The 21,555-nt window shown below is 35.5% G+C and overlaps 2 protein-coding genes across 2 annotated transcripts; both read right to left on the bottom strand.

Annotated features, from left to right (window-relative positions):
• Window positions 1-7,462: 7,462 nt before the first annotated feature.
• LOC130471510 (uncharacterized) lies at window positions 7,463-13,668 on the bottom strand. The gene is made up of 8 exons (XM_056841690.1): window positions 12,669-13,668; window positions 12,341-12,585; window positions 11,809-12,021; window positions 11,634-11,726; window positions 10,628-10,729; window positions 10,072-10,500; window positions 9,903-9,977; window positions 7,463-7,601 (listed from the first exon to the last, which is right to left on the bottom strand). Exons 1-7 carry the CDS (start codon window positions 13,666-13,668, stop codon window positions 9,930-9,932), a joined length of 2,130 nt encoding a protein of 709 aa, XP_056697668.1. The 3' UTR covers window positions 7,463-7,601; window positions 9,903-9,929.
• A 2,116-nt stretch (window positions 13,669-15,784) lies between these two features.
• On the bottom strand, window positions 15,785-19,654 carry LOC130471509 (uncharacterized). The gene is made up of 3 exons (XM_056841689.1): window positions 16,893-19,654; window positions 16,708-16,813; window positions 15,785-16,630 (listed from the first exon to the last, which is right to left on the bottom strand). Exons 1-3 carry the CDS (start codon window positions 19,652-19,654, stop codon window positions 16,121-16,123), a joined length of 3,378 nt encoding a protein of 1,125 aa, XP_056697667.1. The 3' UTR covers window positions 15,785-16,120.
• Window positions 19,655-21,555: the final 1,901 nt, after the last annotated feature.

Genomic DNA, 21,555 nt, shown 5'->3' with positions numbered 1-21,555 from the left:
GTCTATCTTGAATATTTCGTCAAATTGAAGGGACTCATCATATTTAATACTAAACCAAGATTAAATGGAATATGAAAATACATTTCATATATGATAAATGTTCAACCCCAATGTTTTACAACCATGGGCCTCAAACCCATTTTTGAAAACAGTTCATGGAATTCAAAGCTGTGCTTGATTTCCAGTGCTACAACGTGAGTGTTGCTTCTCACTTGTTGCATAGGTTTAGTTATCATGCTTTGCCAATCTTAATCTTCTTTTCTCGAATGTTCTCGAGATAGGATGATAAGATGTTCTGAGTATGTTTATTTTGTGATCTAGTCTGTCCAGCTACAAGAGTGGTTCTACGCATTTTTCAATGAAGAATCATCAAGTCAGCAGACATGTGATCTACCTAAGTTCAATGAAGAACTCATTAATACAAACAACTCTGTTTTATTGCTTCTTAGGCAATAAGTACTTCTACTTCAACTGTTTAGGTTGCTAGTGATGCTTTGGTTGGATTTACTTATCCAAGCAGTTCACAGATATGCGGAAGACTTTCCAACTATATCTTAGAACATAGAAATTAATATTTAATTTCCCACGCAACAACCCATGGTCTCCAATCCATGTATCCATTTCAAAACACGATGCTATTTAGCTCGTCTTTGTCAATGGATAACTCCAAAGGAACCTTGCTTGATCCTTTGCCAGTGTTTATGCGTGTAGCATCAATATTTAGCATATCTTTATCTCCTTGAATCAAGAACTATTCCTATGTACCCTTTCAAGTACCATAAGTTTTTCTTGATCTCAATCTTGCTAATCTTTACTTAGATCAATAAAGATTGGTATATGTTCGTCATGCCTAAAGTCATACGATACGTTTTTGGCGATCCTCATATTATATTATACATGATAAATTCTTTTGCAGAATAATTCTCAATTGAATTCTATTCATGCAACTTTAGCTCATTCAATTTCAGTAGATACTGAATCCAGCTAAATTCTTTGACATATAATATAGGTTTAAGAATCTCACTTGGATCCTTTGATGTTTAACTTAGTAAATGCTTATACATAGTTCAAACATTCATTACTTAGATTTATTCATATGGGTCGAATATCTCCAATGGAGTCTTTCGTGTTTTATTTAGTAAATGCCATTACTTAATCCAAAACAATATTATAAGATCTTTGTAAATAGATCTTAATACCCAGTATGTACTAAGTTTCGCATGGTCCAGCATTGATGAATAATTTCAAATCTAAGTCATTAGTATTTGAATGTTAGTTCACAATAGAGAGATATGTGTGTGATACACATAGGACCAATTAAGTTTTACGTACTCCCACTAAACTTCTTATACATCTATAAGAGTCATGTACATTTTACGAAACTAAAATACTTATTAGCTTCACTAAAATACAATTCCAATTCCCAATTGCTTGCTTAAATCTGTACTTAGATTTCTTAAGCTAGTATTCATTTCAAGCATTATTTGGATCCACAAATCCTATGACATGTCATGTACATAGTTTTCTTCCAACATTTGACTAAGGAAGATGTTTTTTTATCCAATTGCCATATGTACCAATATGCAATCAGTGCTTGAATTATAGACTTAAGCATTACGATTTTGCATGAGGTTTCAACACAATCCACACCGTGAATTTGCTTGTAACCTTTAGCAACAAATCTAGCTTTGTGTGTGAACACAACTTCATGTTTGATGGTTTTTATCCTTAAAACAAACTTGCAACCAATAGGTGTGAAACTATTCTTGCAAATCAACAAAATTTCAATTTTGTCATCAAAACATTGAGTATGTTTTATGGCCTCTAACCATTTAAAACATTTGAGTCTATATATGGCCTCTAAACATTTTTAGGGAATCTGGGTTTCGTCATAGCTTTCTTACAGGTCACAAACTCATTAACCTACATGATAATAGTTTGACTGCAAGTTGTAGGTTTCTTCACTATCTAATAGAAGAATCGCATAGCTTCAGTGACCTAATCTCCATGTTTCTTCACTACCTAATAGAAGAATCTCATAGTTTCAGTGACTTGAACTCTATGCCTACTTGGGTATAGAACATCAAACAATAGAATATCAATAGCCACTTGAAAGTCCTTTGGATATTCTGTTCTCCTTGAAGCACTTGTAAAGTCTTCTAAGAGATGTCTATTCTTTAAAGCCACTTCTAAAGTCCTTAAAGGATAAGCTCGGATTTTCTGAAGCACTTCGAAAAGCCTCCGAAATGTCCGTTTATGTTTGTTGTTCGCCTCGAAAACTTTCGAGGTCTATTTTCTCCCACTTGTCATTTTGGAAACGAATCCCAAAAGGACATTATTTCGAGGAAACAAACATTATGTTCTCTAAAATTCGTGGTAGAAACAATACCCTTGTGTCTCATTTGAATAAATCACAATGAAACATATATCTATACTTGGGTCTTAGTTTGTTGAATAACAAACACTAAGCTCCCACTGAGTTTAGGAACTCTTTAGATATATTATGAAAAGAGATTCTGAAATTACTTTTCAATAGCTTTGACGAATTTGGTTTAGTTTGGTGGTAGTTGAGCATTTTGTTTTAGAAATTATAGGAAAATTCTTTATGATTCATCATTGATCGAATCAAGTACTAATTGACTTCGATCCTTCCAACTTAGATATGCCATACCTTATGGACCTAGATTGTGAAATTACAACACACAATCATTGATGATCATTCTTGGTATAAGTAATCAACAACATGATCTAACCTAGATCTTTATGATTTCTTGCCAAGTGGATTTTATACTTCTGAATCTTTGAACTAGCCAGACAGATTCAACTTATATCACATTTGAGTAAATAAACCTATATTTACTCAAATACATGTGAAATAATAAAGTCATAAAATCTTTCTTTAGCTTTGAACTCTATTGTCTGAGTGTCTAACAATAGTTCATATCTTTTGTTACTTTCAACAAGTAAGACTAGTTGTCTTAAATTGATCTAGAAATCAATCAACTTTCAAAAGTCCATCAAAATAGAGCTTTTGAATGTTAACTTGTTGATATGGTCTAAGCAACAATGCCAAAGATTAGTGGAACTCAAATCAAGGGGTTTATTTGAACCTAGTAAAGTTCTTTAAAGAGTTGTTTGTTTTAATCAAGCATATTGACTCAACCCGTAATTGACCATTTCATTCAAATAAACAAACAAACATTGTTTTTGTTTTTCTTGAATGTGAGTCTTTCTGTGTTTGAAAACAGAAATTTAGGTATGCTGATTATGGAACAAAATAGCCATTAAGTTCCAGCCTTTGAAAGGACTTAAAACAAACTAGATGACCCTACAACTAATGTAGCATTGCCATGCTTCATTTCCCACTTTGTAGGCCATTAGTGTAGCCTAGCTTCCATTGTTTGAGTTATTACCGAAGTAAGAACCTCAAGCGGTATATGATACCAAGGAAGTTTGATTGCTAGGTCACTTCTCTTTAAACATAAACTTATAGGTAGAAACGGAATCGTAAATTCCTTTCATTTGTTCCTTGTTTTCCTATTTCTTGTACCCCTTCTTATATTCTTAAGAATTGAATTCTTTAGTGTTGACTTTTATACTTTGTTAGACATGTCCAATGTCACTCCAACAAGGTTCTTACCATTTAATTTATGTTGAATATTTTGTTTCAACTAGATGATCTTACCCGAAGCTTCTAAAGTTCTCTAAGCATCGATCTATTCGAATGTCTAGGGACTAGACTCATTCGAGAATTAAATGGACAAAGATGTTAGGTTGTTAACCATTGGTAAAACTGAGCGTTTAAACTCAATGCTTTATGATCTCAAAACTACATTGTATTTTGAATTCACAAGCACCAATCGGTTTGCCATTCGACTTTGATACTCGAAACCAACCATAAAAGTCGATATAAGAAACGTACATTTTAAATTGCTCACTTTCTCTCATTTCCGTGAATCGTTCTTGGATTCACTACCAATCGAGAAAATTAACTGTTACCTTTCTAAAAGGGTTTACTGCAGTGCAAGATATTTAATTATAAACAATAATTAAAACATACATTGAAGCATGCAAAGTCTAAACATTTATCATGAGTAATAACTTGAAAATTAAAGCAATCATGCAATTCAAACAAGTTATTAGCATTTTATTCGATTTTATTGTTTCGGCAGGTGTGAATAAAATGATTCCAAGACCCTAAAACCATTGAAGAATTAGGAACATTATGCATTTTGACTCAATTCTAAAACATTTTAGGTAAGCAAAAACCTTTTGCTAATAGTCTAGAAACTACTCTTGGTTGATAGCTACGTCTAAGAACTTATTAGGTAAACCTATCGATTTTGCCACGACATAAAAGGACTCCTTACTTATATCGTTGAGTTTCACCAAAACTAACATGTACTCACAATTATTTGTGTACCTTACCCCTTTAGTATCGACAAGTAACACCTCGCTATGGCGGAAAACTATTACTAAGATCGATGTAAAGGATATCCAAGTAAGTGTTATTTTGGCATGGCACCTTTTAACTCAATTTTTAAGTTTGGAACTTAAGGCTCTTACTATGTTGGTTAGATTTTAAGTGAACTAAAATCCTTAATCATGCAACATAATCAAGCCACAATCTCATGCATAATTAAGACATATTTAAAGCAATAAATAACTTAAAGCATGCATAAGATAAATGTGATCTAGTATGGCCCGACTTCATCTTGAAGCTTTAACTTCAAAGTCCGTCTCGAAAATGGAAACTTCGTCTTGAATTTCACCGTGGGAGGCGCCATTTTCTCCAAATAGGATAAGCTATAATTAAAACTAATTACAACTATTTGATGGTACGCAGACCATATTTGAATTGAAAAACAAATTTGGTACTTTAGACCAATTACATTCAAATTAATGGTACGCAGACCATATTTTCTATCCTATTTGGGCCATACTAGTCACTTCATAACCTGCAAAACAGTACATATACAATATATACCATTCATCCATTCATTATCATGAATGGCCCACATAATTGGTTAGTTAAAACACATTGTATGCATCATATAAACATTTGCAGCAATTAATCAAGGGCACCAATAATCTACCAATTATTCAGTCCTTATTAATTCTAATCAAGTTGTTTTAACCTTAAAGGATTTGTAGACCTAATCAAGAGTTTATGACTAAAAAGGGCTCCCACTTAAACCAATAAATTCATATGCTTTACTAATTTTAAACATAAAAATGTATTTCTAGTCTAACCGGAAACATACAAATTTAATTAAAATTTAAAGCTCATATAAATTTACAATTGAATCCATTTATTTAATTTATTTTTCAGTCGGATTTTAAATTAATTCAAGGTTTTTAATTTTAGTAAAATAATTAGAATAAATAAAATTTATAATAATTATAATATTCAAAATTAAAATCCAAGAAAACAATTTAAATTATTAATTTTAAAATTAATTAAAATTACATGAACTGAAAATTTCAAATTAAAATTTAAAACTCGACAATCGTAACATGACGAGCACTTGGGCTTGCGCCGAAGCCCCATCGATTGCACGACCATCGCTGGCCCATGGCACGTCATCGCAGCAGCCACGCGCAAACGCAGCAAGCCAAGCTACGCTTGCGCGCAGCCTACCCGCCCATAGCATCGCAGCAGCTACGATGTGCTCGCTCGCTCGCTCGCGCAAGCATGCTGTAACACCCCGACAATTCCCTTTTTCTAAAACAACCCTTTTATAAATATAACTGTAGAGAATTATCAAGGCATTATCGCCCGTGTGAAAACGTAACGGCTTATTCAGAATTTTGCAGCGGAAAACATAAAACTAACTTTTAGGTTCATAAATAATCGATTACATATTAATATTAAGTCCAAAACCAATTAACGGAAATAAGGAAATACGAATAGTACGACAACTTTCAAATCTAAGTTAACAAACCAAATCACTTAATAAAACAAATATAACTACGAGCTCTCTAATCCCAATCCCAATGATGCATCATCTTCAAACCTGCAGATGGACAATGCTTATTGATCCTTAGAGACTGCTCACCAAAGATTGGGTCATCACAGGATCAATAAGGCATATCCATGATCAACATGCACAAGCAAAAGCACGTAATCAGCAAAGCTGAGTACTACATACTAAATCAATAATAATCCTAACATGATTCTATTAAACGAACAACCCTAACATGATACTAATGAACATAATTAAGGGCAGACAAAACATGATAAATTGACGACCATACTTGACTAGACTAAGCTAGACTTATAACAATAATATTATTTTAGTTGAAATAGACAATGGACCGAGTTGACCGTCCGACAGCCTTCACTAAGGAAGACGAGGTACGGGCGTGACTCCGTAACCTCAGTGACCTGCGATATCGAGGAACGTTTGAATAAAAATAGGACACGGTGATCAATCCGGTCCGAATTAAAGGCCATGGGCTACCACCATGAACCCCAACTCCTGTTTGTCCGTCACTTTAGACGTGCACAGTCTAAAGCTATTGCTACTCAGTTTCACTTTACATGATTTACAAATTGAAACCCTGTTATGACTCAACAATCACATAAGGCATACAAACCACATGTATTCACAACTGTTTTTATCTTGGAATTAAGTAAGTGATCATAAAGGGATCAAATACACTACAAAAAAACGCGGCACATTGTGACGCTTTTTGGGACAAATTGTGACGCTCTACAGTGTCGCTATTTCACATAGCGACGCTTTGGGAGAGGGTCGCTATTTTCATTGCCGCTATTTACCGACGCTTTAGAGCGTCACAATTTGCAAAATATCGACATATTTCTCCGTCGCTATTTGGGATATAGTGACTCTTTAGAGAGTCGCAATATTTAGACTGTATAAAGCGTCACTATTTGCACGTGTATAGACACATTTTTCCGCCACTATAAACCACATAGAGACGCTTTAGACACCCGAAATATATAGACTCTTATTAGAGTCACTATATGTTCACTTTCGTGCGAGGTCCCCCCATTCCCTCCAAAATAATTTAGACCCTTTGGAGCGTCACAATTTGCATCATATTATTTTTCATATATACATAATAATTTAGACGCTTTGGAGCGTCACAATTTGCATCATATTTTTTTCATATATATATATATATATATATATATATATATATATATATATATATATATATATATATAAAAATCTAAAATCATGAATTATCTATAAAAATATATATCGACCATAGATAATTAATCATAATCAAATACATTAACTTACTACGTACGTACACTATATATCTTAAAGCAACATATTAACTTGCTATGATTCATATATACTTAAGTAGTTAATTTAGGAAAAGTGATAAAAATCATCTATACATTAAATTAATTCGCAGAGTCTAGTCAAACTGAAATAAAAGCGATATTTTAAAACAAATAACTTTCTAACTAGCATTATCATTTTTTCTACAAGATAGTCCAAAACTAAATAAAAACAACTTCCTGACTACGAACAAGTAAACATATCGTTATGCTAGCTTAGCTTCAAGATAACTTGTTCATCTCTTGATCTACATTTACTATTACCACTTGAATCATCAATAATCTGCAAAGAAAATTTAATGTCAAATATAGTATGATGAACATTCCATAAAATCAAGGGAAAATTAACAGTAATCCTAACCAGCTTGATCCTAACTACTAGTCGTCTTCTCAAAATAATATCAACTATTAATCAAGGGAAAAATGCATGACTATTAGAAATATAGACATGAACAATGAATATATATATATATATATATATATTATTGGTAAATTAGTTAACTTAATTACCAAAGGTAGAAACCCAAACAACAACCAACAGAAAACAACAAGGGAAACAAAAGCTAAGGGAGCACAGCCCGCACCCAAGCAAAAACAAAAAACACTAAAACATTCTACAACGACACCAGCCAAACTCGCAAAATTTGAGTTATAAAAGGTCAATTTTTACAAATTTGCAATGCTTGTATAATAACACTTTAAACATTAACATTTGATTTTTGCCTTGTTTTTTCCCTGTATGAATTAAAGGTTAGTTCCTACTTCCTAATCAATGGCGAAGAGACAAAAGTTAAAAGTGCTAAGTGTACTTGACGTAGCAAAGACACAATGGTACCACTTGAAAGTTTTCATGATTCTTGGTATGGGCTTCTTTACTAATGTCTATGAGCTTTTCTCCATATCTGTGGTGACCAAAATCTTAGGCCGTCTCTATTACACTGAGCCAAATCCAACTAGCCCAGGGTTTATACCCATGAATGTGGCCTTGTGTGGTACCTTTGCTGGGCAACTCATCTTTGGGTGGTTAGGTGACAAGTTAGGAAGGAAAAAGGTATATAGTCTTACCTTAGTCATAATGGCTTTCTTATCCTTAGCCTCTGATGTTCATTAACTTGCTGCTTAAACTGTGACTTTCTTTAATTATCACGCTTGCCCATTTGAAAACCAAAAAAAAAAAACAAGACACCAGCCCAACAAGCTACACAGCAGAACCAGACTGAACAACACAAGGTTTGCACAAAAGAACTGCACAACAGCAAGCCAGCCTGAGCAGAACAGTATGCCTGACTGACTGCAAACCTGCAAAACTACGCAACACCAAGACTGAGCAGTAGCAGCAGCTACAACAGCAGGACCTCAAGAACTTTCAGTTTTCAGATTCAGTAGCAGTAGCAGGACCTCAACATCAGGACCTCAACAACAGTAGCAGTAGCAGCAGATTCAGTTTTCTCATGTTATCAAAGCTGTAGATTCTTAATCTTTCGAGTTTAGTTCCTCTTGTCAGTTATAGATTTAGATTAAGACCCCAAGAACTTTCTTTTTTCCTTTGATATAATATTCAGGCGTGATGAGAAGCAAAGCAAGTGATGCTTACAAGTACAATAGCTAAAGAATTTGTACTTGGTATTCATTTATTGGTAATTGGTATTCATTTCTTATGATTTTCTTTTTACTGGTGATTTTAGATGGATGAGGAAATGCTAGAGGAGGAAGTTGGGGAAACAGAAGAAGAGACAAGTACCAAGAATATGTGGGAAAGTGTGGAAACTCTCACTAAATATTATAAGGAGGCTGTTTAACTGGGGATTATCAGACCATTACAGAATAGAGATCGCTGTTTACCGACTAGAAACAGAAAAGAACGAGTTGGTTGAGAAATTATCAACTTTGACAGAAGAGATAACTTCTGGAAAGGATAGATTTATCCGCCTGCAAGCTGACTTTGATAACTTTAGAAGGAGATCAGGTAAAGAGAGACTATCAGTTCGAAGCGATGCACAGGGAGAAGTAATTGAGAGTCTTCTTCCAATGGTGGACAACTTTGAGAGGGCGAAGCAACAGTTACAACCAGAAACGGATAAGGAAAAACAGATTGATACGATTTTTCTAAGATAGTACTATGAGTGAACAGACCAAAAACGAAACAGACTATAGAAGTCAATCAAACAGAAAACAAGCTTATACTATGAGCAATTTCTATGGCAACTAAAACTTTTTATAGTAGTTGATTTCAGACTTATCTCTCACTCATGGTCAGAGTTTGAATGAGGTTTTATTAGGAGAGTAAGTCGGAGTCGCTGCTGTCTTGGATTGACATTTAACACTGTGTTTTCTTTACGCGTTACAGAAGGAGCATCATAAATTAACTAACAGAAACCATAGTTTGTTAACAACCCAGACCTAACACCAAACTCGTGTTTCAGCTAATATCAACATAATACCTTATTATGATAATACTAAATCTAAACATCTACCTTCTAATCTCACCATCATCCATAAATAATCGACAACTATAAAGCTTGTTTCAGCTATAAGTTTATCTATAAAGCATGAAATGCAGTTAATTAATTCCATATGAAATTACCTTGCATTTGGCAATAGTGTCAAAGTCTCATTTCTCGGCCTGGTTGTCACCATTGCCACCAGAATCATCAGTAATCTACAAAAAGCATTTTAATATGTAAATTAGATATGCCACATTTCAGGTAATGATACATGATGCTCAATCAGAATAATTTCCAGAAATAACTAACCATATTTATTGCTGATTCCGCACCATCTAAAAGGTTCGATGAAACATTCCCTTTGCGTACTTCCTTCAAAACTTGTCCCAAAAAAGAAGCAATCATTTTAAATGATTGTGTTGTTTCTTCAAACTTGGTGTTTAGAACTTGATTTTGTTGCGCAAGGTCCTCATTTTGCTTCTTGACAACTGATATTTCACCTTTCATGTTCTCCACTTCCATAGCATTGTTGTTAACATAGCTTGACCCTTCTTTCCTCAGCAAACCTTCCACTCCAAAGATGTCGCTTTGCTTCACTCCAAATCCATAATTCAGAGGACGTTTAGGTACTTCACCTTTATACATGAGCTCATTAAAGACTGCATTCTCAATTTCAATTACGGGCTTTGAAGAAGAGGAACTCGCAAGATTTTCTTGGACCTTTTTGTTGGCATCCTCCTGTTATATAATATGAAAAGATCACTCAAAATCTATTAACCAAGAATACTATGTACAAGCAAAGAAAAAAATAAATAGACTTCAAGAGACAAGATTGATTTATAGAATTAGCTCAATGCAATGATACCACAAATTGATGAGGAAGTGTGCCCTCTTTAAAGCTTCCATCTTCTTTGGCGTAAACTGATTTGAAAAATGCCAATTCGCTAAACACTCCTTTCTTCTCTTTCTGCAATTTCAGGAAAAAAATAAATTGAAAACTGAAATTTTGAAGTTCTTAAACCGACTATCACTATATTTGTTTAACACTTTGAGTTGTTATCCCCGTAGTAGGGTTGCTGGGTGCATTGCCACTTTGCAGCTAAACATGTTTCGTTCACAATTAATTGATTATCATTGCAGGGTTTTTGTTGTAAAAATGCAGATCGAATAATGATTAGTTATGCTTAATTATGCATAATTTTTATTCTTTGTTATTGACTTTTAGTTAGAACTTTGTGAACAATTTTTTATCGCCTTAAGTTTATGGGGATAATGTAATAGAATGAAATACTGCCTTTGTTGTTTAAATTGAATAGTTTTTGCAGCTTCATGCACTGCAGATGGACTTCATTGCCTCTGCTTTCTGATTTTTTCTACTTTAAACTTGGAGTAGCCACGCACACCCGCTCCCATCCCCAGACCACCCTCCAGAATTATACTTCTTAGTTCCTGTTAAAAAGTTGACTCTATTTGACAGTAATAGTGTCAGGTAACCCCGTTTCCTGATCCTAAAAGCTCTAAGTTCATGAGAATCTAGGACAACTATCTCCAAAACGTTTGAAGAGTCACATAATGTATACTTCTGCAACATGGTTTATAACAGAAACGGAAAGTAGGAAGATTTTCCCAGCTGCTGCTTTCAATTCCATTTGCCCGCATAGCCAACTTTTCTACATTTCTCTACTTTAACATTAGAAAACTAAAGAATGTCCTTATGTGTGAGATTAGATATGCATATACGAGTAAATATTACTCTTATTTGTTTATGAATTTTAGACTTTTATATCACTCTTATTTGTTTATGAATTTTAGACTTAGCACCTATAGCAATTGAAATGCTACAAACCAAATAGCTAGGTTGAAAAGCATACCATATCAACTCTTCGATTAGCAAAGCTTGTAGCACCACTGTTGTGCTTATTGCCTTGTAAAGCTCGAGCATTTTTTCCCATTTCAGATTTTTCCTAGTTTCATGAAACCAATGTTAGCATATATAGGTGAAACAAATAAAACTTACTAAATTTAGGATATTTTGGGGTCACAAACCATGGCCTCTGGTAAAAGCCAATAATCTACCAATTCCGTCCAACTCCTAGTGGACACTCCATCAGGCACGTTGGCATAGTTCTCTTCTCGAGATTTATTCACTGGATCGAAAAAATCCCTCTTCAATTTGTATCGATGATTGTTCCATGGTTTGTCAATACGCATCACTAGTGCCTTGTTAACTAGAGGTCCATCAGGTAACACAAAATGTTTCTTCAAAAAAAAAAAGGAAAAATTAAGTTACAATGTTAACAAAATAATTTGCCTAGCTAGTTCTGATCAGATCAGATCAGACTGATCTGTCTGATCTGATCAGCACTGATCTGATCAGAACTAGCTAGGTGAACTTAGTGATTCTGCAGAAACTTAACCCGGGGTCGGAACCCCCATGACCAAATAAAAACCTGAAAAACGGGCAACTGATTGATGAACACAGATGGAAACAGAATAAATTTAAAGCTAATTACACAGTTAACCAAGCTAAAATAAAACTACAATTAACATAAGTGTTAAGAACAATAAATCCACATACCCGAATCATTGTAACAACATTAGTTTTTAACTGATTGTTCACAGCACGCCAACTTGGGACTCCCACTGGACAAAGTGAATCATTTTTTGCAATATCTCCAAGGAAGCTCACAAGGATCTTCCCACCTTTTCGAATAGGTTGGTTGAATTCATTGAGCTTGACAATGTATCTGAACCCCTTTGCATCATGCCAAACGTCTCGAGGCAGAACTGGTCCCTTTACCAGATGTCGTATTCCATCAGCATCTGTCACAGGAGCTAAATCAGACTAAAAAATCACCAAGATCGATAATTTACAGTTTGCATATTTGATGTAGAGACATGTTTACCTATAGCTATAGCCTCCACCTTCTCATCAAACTCCCTCGATTCTGGCCAATTTGGAATAATGATTCGATGTCGAAGTGTTGCTTTCTTCACAGCAGTATCACTTCCTTCTCCTTGATCAAATTCATTTTCACTCTCAGAAGCCGATTCTTCAAATTCGTCCCAGTTGTAGTTTGGCATAACTTCACTCTCAACCTGATTGGATGGAGGAGATCGCAGAGGTTGAAATGCATTCTCACTCACATGCATGTATGTTGGAGGCAACTGACCTTCTTGCTTCCCGGTTCTCTTTTTCATTGCCATGGTGTCTGGTGGTGTAGGAGATTGTGACATCACATGTTTTGTTGCTCCCAAAGGTGCAACAAATGCTCTTTTCTCTAAATGTGGTTTGACACTTGTAAAAGAAGATACCGGCTGTTGTGTAGCTTTTTGAGGCTGTTGTGTAGCTTTGTGAAGCTGATGGGTAGTTTTTTGAGGCTGATTGGTAGCTGTTTGAGGCTGTTGGGAAGCTTTGAAAGGCTGCAAAGAAGGCTGCAAGGTAGCTTTGAAAGGCTGCAACACAGGCTGCATAGTAGGCTGGTGTGGATTCGGTGTTGACGCTTTTTGTGTTGCAATTTCAGTCAGATTGGGAAACGTAGGTCCTTTATACCATCTACTTTGTGTTGTTCCTGTAAGAGTGGGCGGAATTGGTTGTTGTAATGGGTTAGAGGATGGTTTTGTCTGGGTAAAGGATGGTTTTGATAATGCCTTCAGTTGTGGCTTTGAAACCATGGAAGTAGGCCGAGGCAAGGATGATTGTGGTGCAACCATGGTTTTTTTAGCAGCTACTGGTTGCTTAATGGGTTGTGATACCGTCCCAAATGTCTGTGACACTCCAAGTGTTGGAGGACTGAACGGTCCCCAGTTTTGGGTGGATGGATCAGAAGATTTTGGGGACTTGGATGCAGCAATGCTCGACCCTTCGTCAATAGCTACCAATGTTCTTTTAGGCCTGTAACTCATATTTTAGTTCCTGTTCAGAAAGTAAGAAACACAATCAGCCATGAATAAAAAGGTCATTAAACCAACTCAATTGCTACAAGAATGAATCACTAAATAGGATAATAGGTATTCACTCAAAGTGACAATCATACACGTTAAATCAGTTTAACATTTTCACATAAACAAGAATTACAATGAGCAGAAAACTCCGTAAATATAGAAGCAAAGTGCAAATCTGATTGAGAAAAAGAAATTCATCCTGGCTCTAATTGGTCGTTAGCTCACTAAGTGATCTAGAGTCTAGAATATACAAGTCATAGACTCAAAAGTCTGAAACCTTCAAGGAACTTGAAAACTTTATATTGGAAGGCCTTTTGCTCCGTTCATCCCTTTATTAAGTTTCATTATAACCTGTCACATTACAAGCATAAGCACGAAACAAGATAGAGAAGGCAAACCAGAAAGGAAACAACTAACGGAAATGCACTGAAGATATTATCAGAAAGTGAAGATATTAGCACTATGGAAACAACCAACCTCCAGGTGGCTACCAAATCTCCCTGGAGGTCGAATTAGCACTATGGCCCCTACGAATGTGGATGCGAATGAGTGTGTAGCAGCTTGGTGGAATGAGGAGGGTGATGGATGGCATTTGGAGGGATTGATCTCACATCTTTGGGTGCACGAACAGGAAGCTATCAAGATAATGAGGGTAGCAAGAATTTTGTTTATCTCCCTTGAACTCAAATTATCCCTTTATTGGTTTTAACATGTATTTTGTTTCTGCAGAGATACTTGAAATTTGAAGAATCTGCAGGTGACCCTGCGCGTGTTCAGATTCTATATGAACGTGCTATCACTGAGTTTCCTATATCTAGTGATTTGTGGACTGACTATGCACGCTATATAGAAAAGAAGCTCAAGGTACTTTCTCAATTTCTGATTTTAACTGTTTTGGTTGAGAAATCTGCTAGCTAGCTTATTGTCAGTTGCCAAAAAACAATTTTTTCAGTTCTGATGGATCAAAGAGATGATCTCATAGCTGGCACACTTCCTTTTTTTTTGGTGTAGTTTAGACTGAAGTTATAAGCAATATTTTAGTTGGCCTACACTCATTTACTACACTTTTGCTCTACAGTTATGAGGGAAAGGGCAAGATGAACCTGCTACACCCTCCTTTTCTGAGATTCAGACTACAGTGAAAACTCTCAATTTTTATATTATCATGGCACCAGGAAAAAGCTAAAGAACAATCTAAAACAAGTCATCAAACAAATCAGGAAGCTGTGAACCAGCAAAACAACATCAAGCAACAGTTGCATGTCTGACATGTATTAACAAAATGATTTGGCTACCTTATTAGTTATTCCCCATTCTGTTTTGAAAAGAAAGGAGGGGAACCATACCTAGAATAAAGATCTTTGCTGCTTGATTCAGAGAGCCTAAATCAGTAATATCCTGAGCCTGTAGTTTTAAGAAAATGATTATCAAGAGAGTTATACATTCCATAGGAGAGAAAACAGGCGATAAAAGGATCAATATTACAATACAAATGAGCTTAGAGAAGCTTGAAAAAAGCTAGCTATAATTATATAAAGTCGGTGGTCACATATGATTCTCAAAGTCAAAAGACATAGAAAGAGGATCCAATGGGTGATCCAGCAGCTTAGTATAGTAGTAAATGGCAGCTTTGAAGAGGTGGATGCACATTGTTAATTGTTAACATGAATGCAGAACACAAACATCTAAGGGAGAATCAAGCCTAAATTGCAGAACTCGAAACAGACAGAAACATAAATGAAGAAGTAAAGAGGTAACGTGTTGATACTTGTGTAATATTGGAAACTACTGGAGTGATGTTTACTGTTATAAACAATGAAATCTAGTGAATTGTTTTTAGCAATATTTTACATTGGAGTCATTTCATGATTAACTCACAGCATTTCACTAATCTTACAGATTCAAAACCGGTTTGTCTGTGTGGTTCTCCTTAGATAGCCAGGCATAATATTTTGGCAACTCTGACAGATACGCTTTGTCAAAGGGGGGTAAAACTTTCAAAACCAAGACAGATGCATACAAACAAGAATCAATCTTTTCCCAATAAACCTTATTGTTTAGTTATAATGGACCAACCCACCCCTGACACACATTTTCTTGTGTACCACAGGCGCAACAAAAAAGGGAAGAAAAGCAACAACAACACTGCAACAACAATGAACCAAATCAAATACAAAAGGGGGAAATCACAAAAAATAAAGATAAATTGCCCCCTTTTCACGGAATAACGGTATAAAAATATCTGTATCACCATCAAAGAAACTAGTAGTAGGGTACTTGGACATTAGTAGACAATAAAATAAGTGAGTATAGATTAAGTATATAACTCATTATTCAACCAGATTAAACAATATGACTCACAATGTCATGAACAAATACAAATCCAAAGCAAAACAATAAAAAATAAGCATGATCAATTGGTCCCACCCTCTTCCTCTACTGGTAAAGAATCCCCTAAATCAAACACATCTCTAGGCTTGTTCTTAACAACATGCAACCATCCCTTTTGTATCTCATCTTCTATGTAAAAAACTTGTTTTGCTTGAGATGAGAATACAAATGGATCATCTTGCAACAATCGTCCAGAATGCATCAATTTAGAGAAATTGACACATACTCCGCCATTTGGATATGCTTTTACACCCCTATGAATGTCTACCCAATCACAACGAAACAATACAACTTTGTAATCTCCGTAATAATCTAATTCATAGATATGTTTCACTTTTCCATAGTAGGCATCTCCATCCGCTTCGACCATAATTCCAGAATTTTGTGTCAAAAGACGAGAATCGCGATCCGTGGAAAGGAATTTGTATCCATTGATTATGTATCCTTTTAATTTTCTACCATAAGAATGCAAACCACCCGCCAAAGCTTTTCTTAGTTTCCCATCTTCGGTGGTTGCATCTATGTAATGTACCTACGATGATACATCATTAAATCAAATACATTTTTTTTAAAAGAAGTATGTATTCACATTAAAAGAACTTAAGTAACCTTATTTTGCAGCCACCCTCCAAACTCATTGATGATCCAGTTACTTTCATCACTCTCCGTGACAGGATTTTGTAAGTTCATTTGACGTTTCTCGGTTAAAAATTCACTTCATGGAAGAAGAACAAAATTAAAAATCATCTATTATAACAATTGATAATTCAAAAGAAAACCAACATAATACTTACTCCAGATCCCCTTTTATCTCATCAGAGTGAAGCAAAATGTAGCGATGAGCTTGTTTTAAGCTTTTGTCATCAAGGCGAATGCTGACCTCCTTCCCAATAACTCGACCACCAGAATTAAACAAGTAATCATTGGGATTTGGAATGTCATCATCCATCCTTTTAGGTATGTTGAAAATGGTCTTAACACCTTGAAGATATCTCGAACAAAACCTAATTGTCTCCTCTAAAAGGAAGCCTTCTGCAATAGATCCTTCAGGTTGGGCTTTATTGGTTACATGTGATTTCAAATGGGACAAGTACCTTTCAAATAAAACATTTGTACTTAATATATGATAAATGTGAAATATTAAATAAAAAGAATATAATTTAGACGTGTAAGATATTAACCTTTCAATGGGATACATCCATCTGTATTGCACTGGTCCACCAAGTTTAACCTCCTCCACTAAGTGAATCAACAAATGGACCATGATTGTGAAAAATGAAGGCAGAAACTCCTTTTCCAACTCACAAAGAGTTAAAATAATTTCATTTTGAAGACCATCTAAATCATCTGGATCAATAGTTGTAGAGCACAACTTCTTGAAAAAGGAAGACAATCTAGCCAACAAGTCAATTACTTTTGTAGCTTTAGAGGCCCTTAAGGCAATGGGAAGGATATCCTGCATTAGAACATGGTTGTCATGACTTTTGAGGTTAATCAACTTCCTTTGCTTCATATTCACACAACTAGAAAGGTTGGATCCATATCCATCAGGAACTTTAATTTTCTGCAAAACATTTAGGAACCTCTCCTTCTCCTCCGTAGACATAGAATAGGAAGCCGGAGGCATGCATTCACCTCCGTTAGGATTAGTACTCAGCCAAAGGTGAGACTTTATTCTCCATGCTTCAAGGGCTTCTCGATCATTCCTACTATCTCTACTCTTATCCATGCTAAGAAGAGTTCCCAAAATATTCTCAGACACGTTTTTCTCAATGTGCATTACATCTAAATTATGCCTTAGAAGATTATGCTCCCAATACACCAAATCAAAGAATATGCTTCTCTTGGTACCAAAGTCACTTTCATCTTGGACATCATCGTCATCATCGTGTCCTCTTTGCCTCTTTTTCGGTGGTGCCTTCGACTTTCCGTAAACATGCTTCACCTTTTCTTGCTGCCTAAATATATCAGTGCCGCTAGGACGAGATGGGGCTTTACCCCACTCATTAGTTCCAAACTTCTCACAAAACTTGTCACCTTGACATCGATATGGGTGATCTGCAGGTAACCATTTTCTATAGCTACAATAGCAAATCTTGCTCCCAAATCTATTAGAAGGCGTGGAATCTAAGCATATAGGACATGCATTGTAACCTTTTGTGCTCAAACCAGAGAGCATTGCATAGCCGGGAAAGTCATTAATAGTCCAAAGCAAAGCCGCACGCAAATTAAATTTCTCTCCGGCAAAAGCATCAAAAGCTTCAACCCCTGTCCACAGCAATTTCAATTCATGCACTAATGGCTGCAGATACACGTCAATATCATTTCCGGGACCTGATTTTCCAGGAATAAGCGTGGACAGAATGAAAGAAGACGGTTTCATACATAACCATGGTGGAAGATTATAAGGAATCAACATCACTGGCCACGTACTATAAGTGGTGTTCATTAAACGGTAAGGATTAAAACCATCACTCGCAAGACCTAATCGAACACTACGAGGGTCTAATGCAAAATCACTGTGACGCTCATCAAATTCCTTCCATGCTAAGCCATCTGAAGGATGCCTTAAAATCTTCTTATCATCTTCACCCAATCGCTCTGTATCATGCCATCTCATATCTTCTGCTGTTGATGATGACATGTAGATTCTTTTTAGTCTCGGTATAAGAGGGAAATATCGCATTACCTTAGCTGGCACACCTTTCTTACAAGTATCCGTACCTTGATCACTTACAACGTTGCCCCTATCCTTAGTTTTTTTCCACCTCGATGTACCACAAACATGACACTTGTCTTTCTTTAAAAATTCACCCCAATACAACATGCAATTATTCGGACAAGCATCAATCTTTTCATACCCAAGGCCCAAGTCTTTTATCATTTTCTTACTGTAATAATAAGATGAGGGAAAATCAAGTATTTGAGGAAATGCATCTAGAATTAGCTTCAACAACATATTGAAAGATTCTATGGACCAGTGATTCATACACTTCAAGTGAAACAAGTGTAACAGAAAAGATAACTTTGAAAAATTGATACACCCCTCGTACAATTTCTCCTCAGAAGCTTCAAGCAACTTCTTATATGTCACATCTTCTTCTATTGTAGAATAATCATATTCTACATCTGTGTCATAGGCCAAGGGCTCCTCAATCCATTCATCATCCTCTCGTGCTTCTAAATTTGGGCAATTGGGAGGCATATTAACACTAAATGCTGATCTTAATAGCCCTCCCATATTATCTCGACCTACAAACCCACTTTGGTTATCAAGGGATCCTTCACTAGTAATCCCTCCATCACTCTCAAACATACGCTGAAACGTATCCCCTTTACCATGAAAAATCCAATCCTTATATGGCTTATAAAATCCCTTAAACAAAATATGCCTCTCCACTTCATTTACGGAGAACCATTTCTCTACCTTACAGTTCTTACATGGACATCTAATTTTTCCTTCGACTAGATCTTGCTTGGCAAACTCAATAAATTCCATACAACCGTCGATATATTCATGATGACCAGTGGGTAGATCGATCCAACTTTTATCCATATCTATACGAAATTAGTTGAGTAATTAGTAATATACGTCGGTCGCAGAATAGGAAATTTTTATATGTACTTATTAAAATATTATAATCATTCTTAGAACCTTGATATATCACACGAGATTAATTTAAGTCACATAACACCTCCGTACACAACTCTTCTTAATTCATACCATAACTTATGGTTTTTTGTTTAATCATTCTTCCTTAGTGACTAATATTTGTGATCTATCTTCATCTTCTAAAAGTTATTACCCTATATCACTTCCATATTATATTTTCTTTTTGCGTACAAGATCATACTTTCAACTTCACATGAATTTGCAAGGAAAATAAAGCATGTGATTTTAGCGCACAAGGTGATATTTTCAACTTCACACGAAGACAACAATATAAATCCATTTTTTAAAAAGAGTAAGAGTACCTTAAGTAACGTGGCATCACATAATCAGAATTTATGGTAAAATTTCTTGGATTAAATGTAATTAAGCTAAGCAAAATTATGTAGTGGGGATAATGTAATTAGACAAACAATACCAACACAAAATGCCAAAGCTAACAAAAATACGTACTTACAAATTTGAAGCTATTATATCAAAACATTTGAAATTAAATCAACAGGAATACAATAGAAAGATCCAACTTTTGCATGATTGACGTAAGTTATGATAGCACAATAAACGTCGGTATATGCTCATTGTATATATATTGGACATCGAGGAAATGTAAAGCCACGGAAATTATATTCTAACACTTAACAAACCTAACTTGCAGAGTTGTAGCCCACCCTTGTCCATACAAAATTAGGGAAATAACAATTGTCCAATAAAAAACCTAAAAGGGACTTTATAGTATACATACCTCTAGTATCAAAGAGCATATGCAACGTACGAACCGATGCAGAACCTACGAACAACGCTAAAGACTTGCAGGAAACCTTGAACCGGTGTAGCAACGCACGAACTGATGCACGAACCTACGAACAACGCTAAAGAATCACAGGAAACCTTGAACCGGTGTGGTCGGCGAAACCTGATAATGTTGATAAATTATGGTCAAAATATAAGGACAACAACATTATCAGGAATTTAAAATCTAAAAAATATAGTAGATGAAGTTATCAACTTAAACAGAAAACACTACAAACATATCAATTCATGACCATGAATGCTCCATGAAAATGAACAAATGTAGGGAAGCAATGTGCTAAGCGCAGGTCAAAGAAGGGTGTTTTTTCTACATGGAAAGTAAAAGCAAATATTATCTGCAATCTACTCCGCGATAAGGGGATCAAGCAATTGAGTTTACGAAAGTCGTTATTGTGGGGCGACAAAAATACCAGAGGAGAGAGAAAGGAGATAGTGGTGAACGTAGAGGGACAGGAGAAGAAGTGAACTGATCAGAAGTGAACTGATCAGAAGTGAACTGATCAGAAGTGAACTGATCAGAAGTGAACTGATCAGAAGTGAACTGATCAGAAGTGAACTGATCAGAAGTGAACTGATCAGAAGTGAACTGATCAGGACTGATCAGGATTGATCAGTAAGGACTGTTCAGAACTGATCTGATCAGGACTGATCTGGACTGATCTGATCTGGACTGATATGATCAGGACTGATCTATTTTCTATGTCGTCTGAGAGTGCAAGTGTCACCGTCCATAGAAAGCTAGCTATTCCATTTATTACTCAAAAGTGATCACCATACTCCGTATTAAGCAGCCATATTATCTCATATTCAAGGAAGTTGACAGAACACAACACATAATTAAAAAGACTCCCAAAAGTTTTATAATAATATTAATCCTACCTTGTTATGTCTAATCTAAATATTAGTCATTATAGATTACTCTTCTATTATGACTCATCAATTCCACGATCAATTATTTATAACTTGTAAACCGTAGC

The sequence above is a fragment of the Spinacia oleracea genome, chromosome 4 (genome assembly GCF_020520425.1).
Source record: "Spinacia oleracea cultivar Varoflay chromosome 4, BTI_SOV_V1, whole genome shotgun sequence".
Classification (NCBI taxonomy): domain Eukaryota; kingdom Viridiplantae; phylum Streptophyta; class Magnoliopsida; order Caryophyllales; family Amaranthaceae; genus Spinacia; species Spinacia oleracea.
This window is presented reverse-complemented; position numbering and strand designations above follow the sequence as displayed.

What these genes read in the sequence shown, in the direction of transcription:
- LOC130471510 (XM_056841690.1), bottom strand. Translation starts at nt 13,668, where the DNA reads ATGAGTTACAGGCCTAAAAGAACATTGGTAGCTATTGACGAAGGGTCG. An exon ending in ATGTTGTTACAATGATTCGG is followed by an intron (nt 12,022 to 12,340) that starts GTATGTGGATTT and finishes TTTTTTTTGAAG; the next exon opens with AAACATTTTGTGTTACCTGA. An exon ending in CGGAATCAGCAATAAATATG is followed by an intron (nt 9,978 to 10,071) that starts GTTAGTTATTTC and finishes TGCTTTTTGTAG; the next exon opens with ATTACTGATGATTCTGGTGG.
- LOC130471509 (XM_056841689.1), bottom strand. Translation starts at nt 19,654, where the DNA reads ATGGATAAAAGTTGGATCGATCTACCCACTGGTCATCATGAATATATC. An exon ending in GAGATAAAAGGGGATCTGGA is followed by an intron (nt 16,814 to 16,892) that starts GTAAGTATTATG and finishes TCTTCCATGAAG; the next exon opens with TGAATTTTTAACCGAGAAAC. An exon ending in GAGGGTGGCTGCAAAATAAG is followed by an intron (nt 16,631 to 16,707) that starts GTTACTTAAGTT and finishes GTATCATCGTAG; the next exon opens with GTACATTACATAGATGCAAC.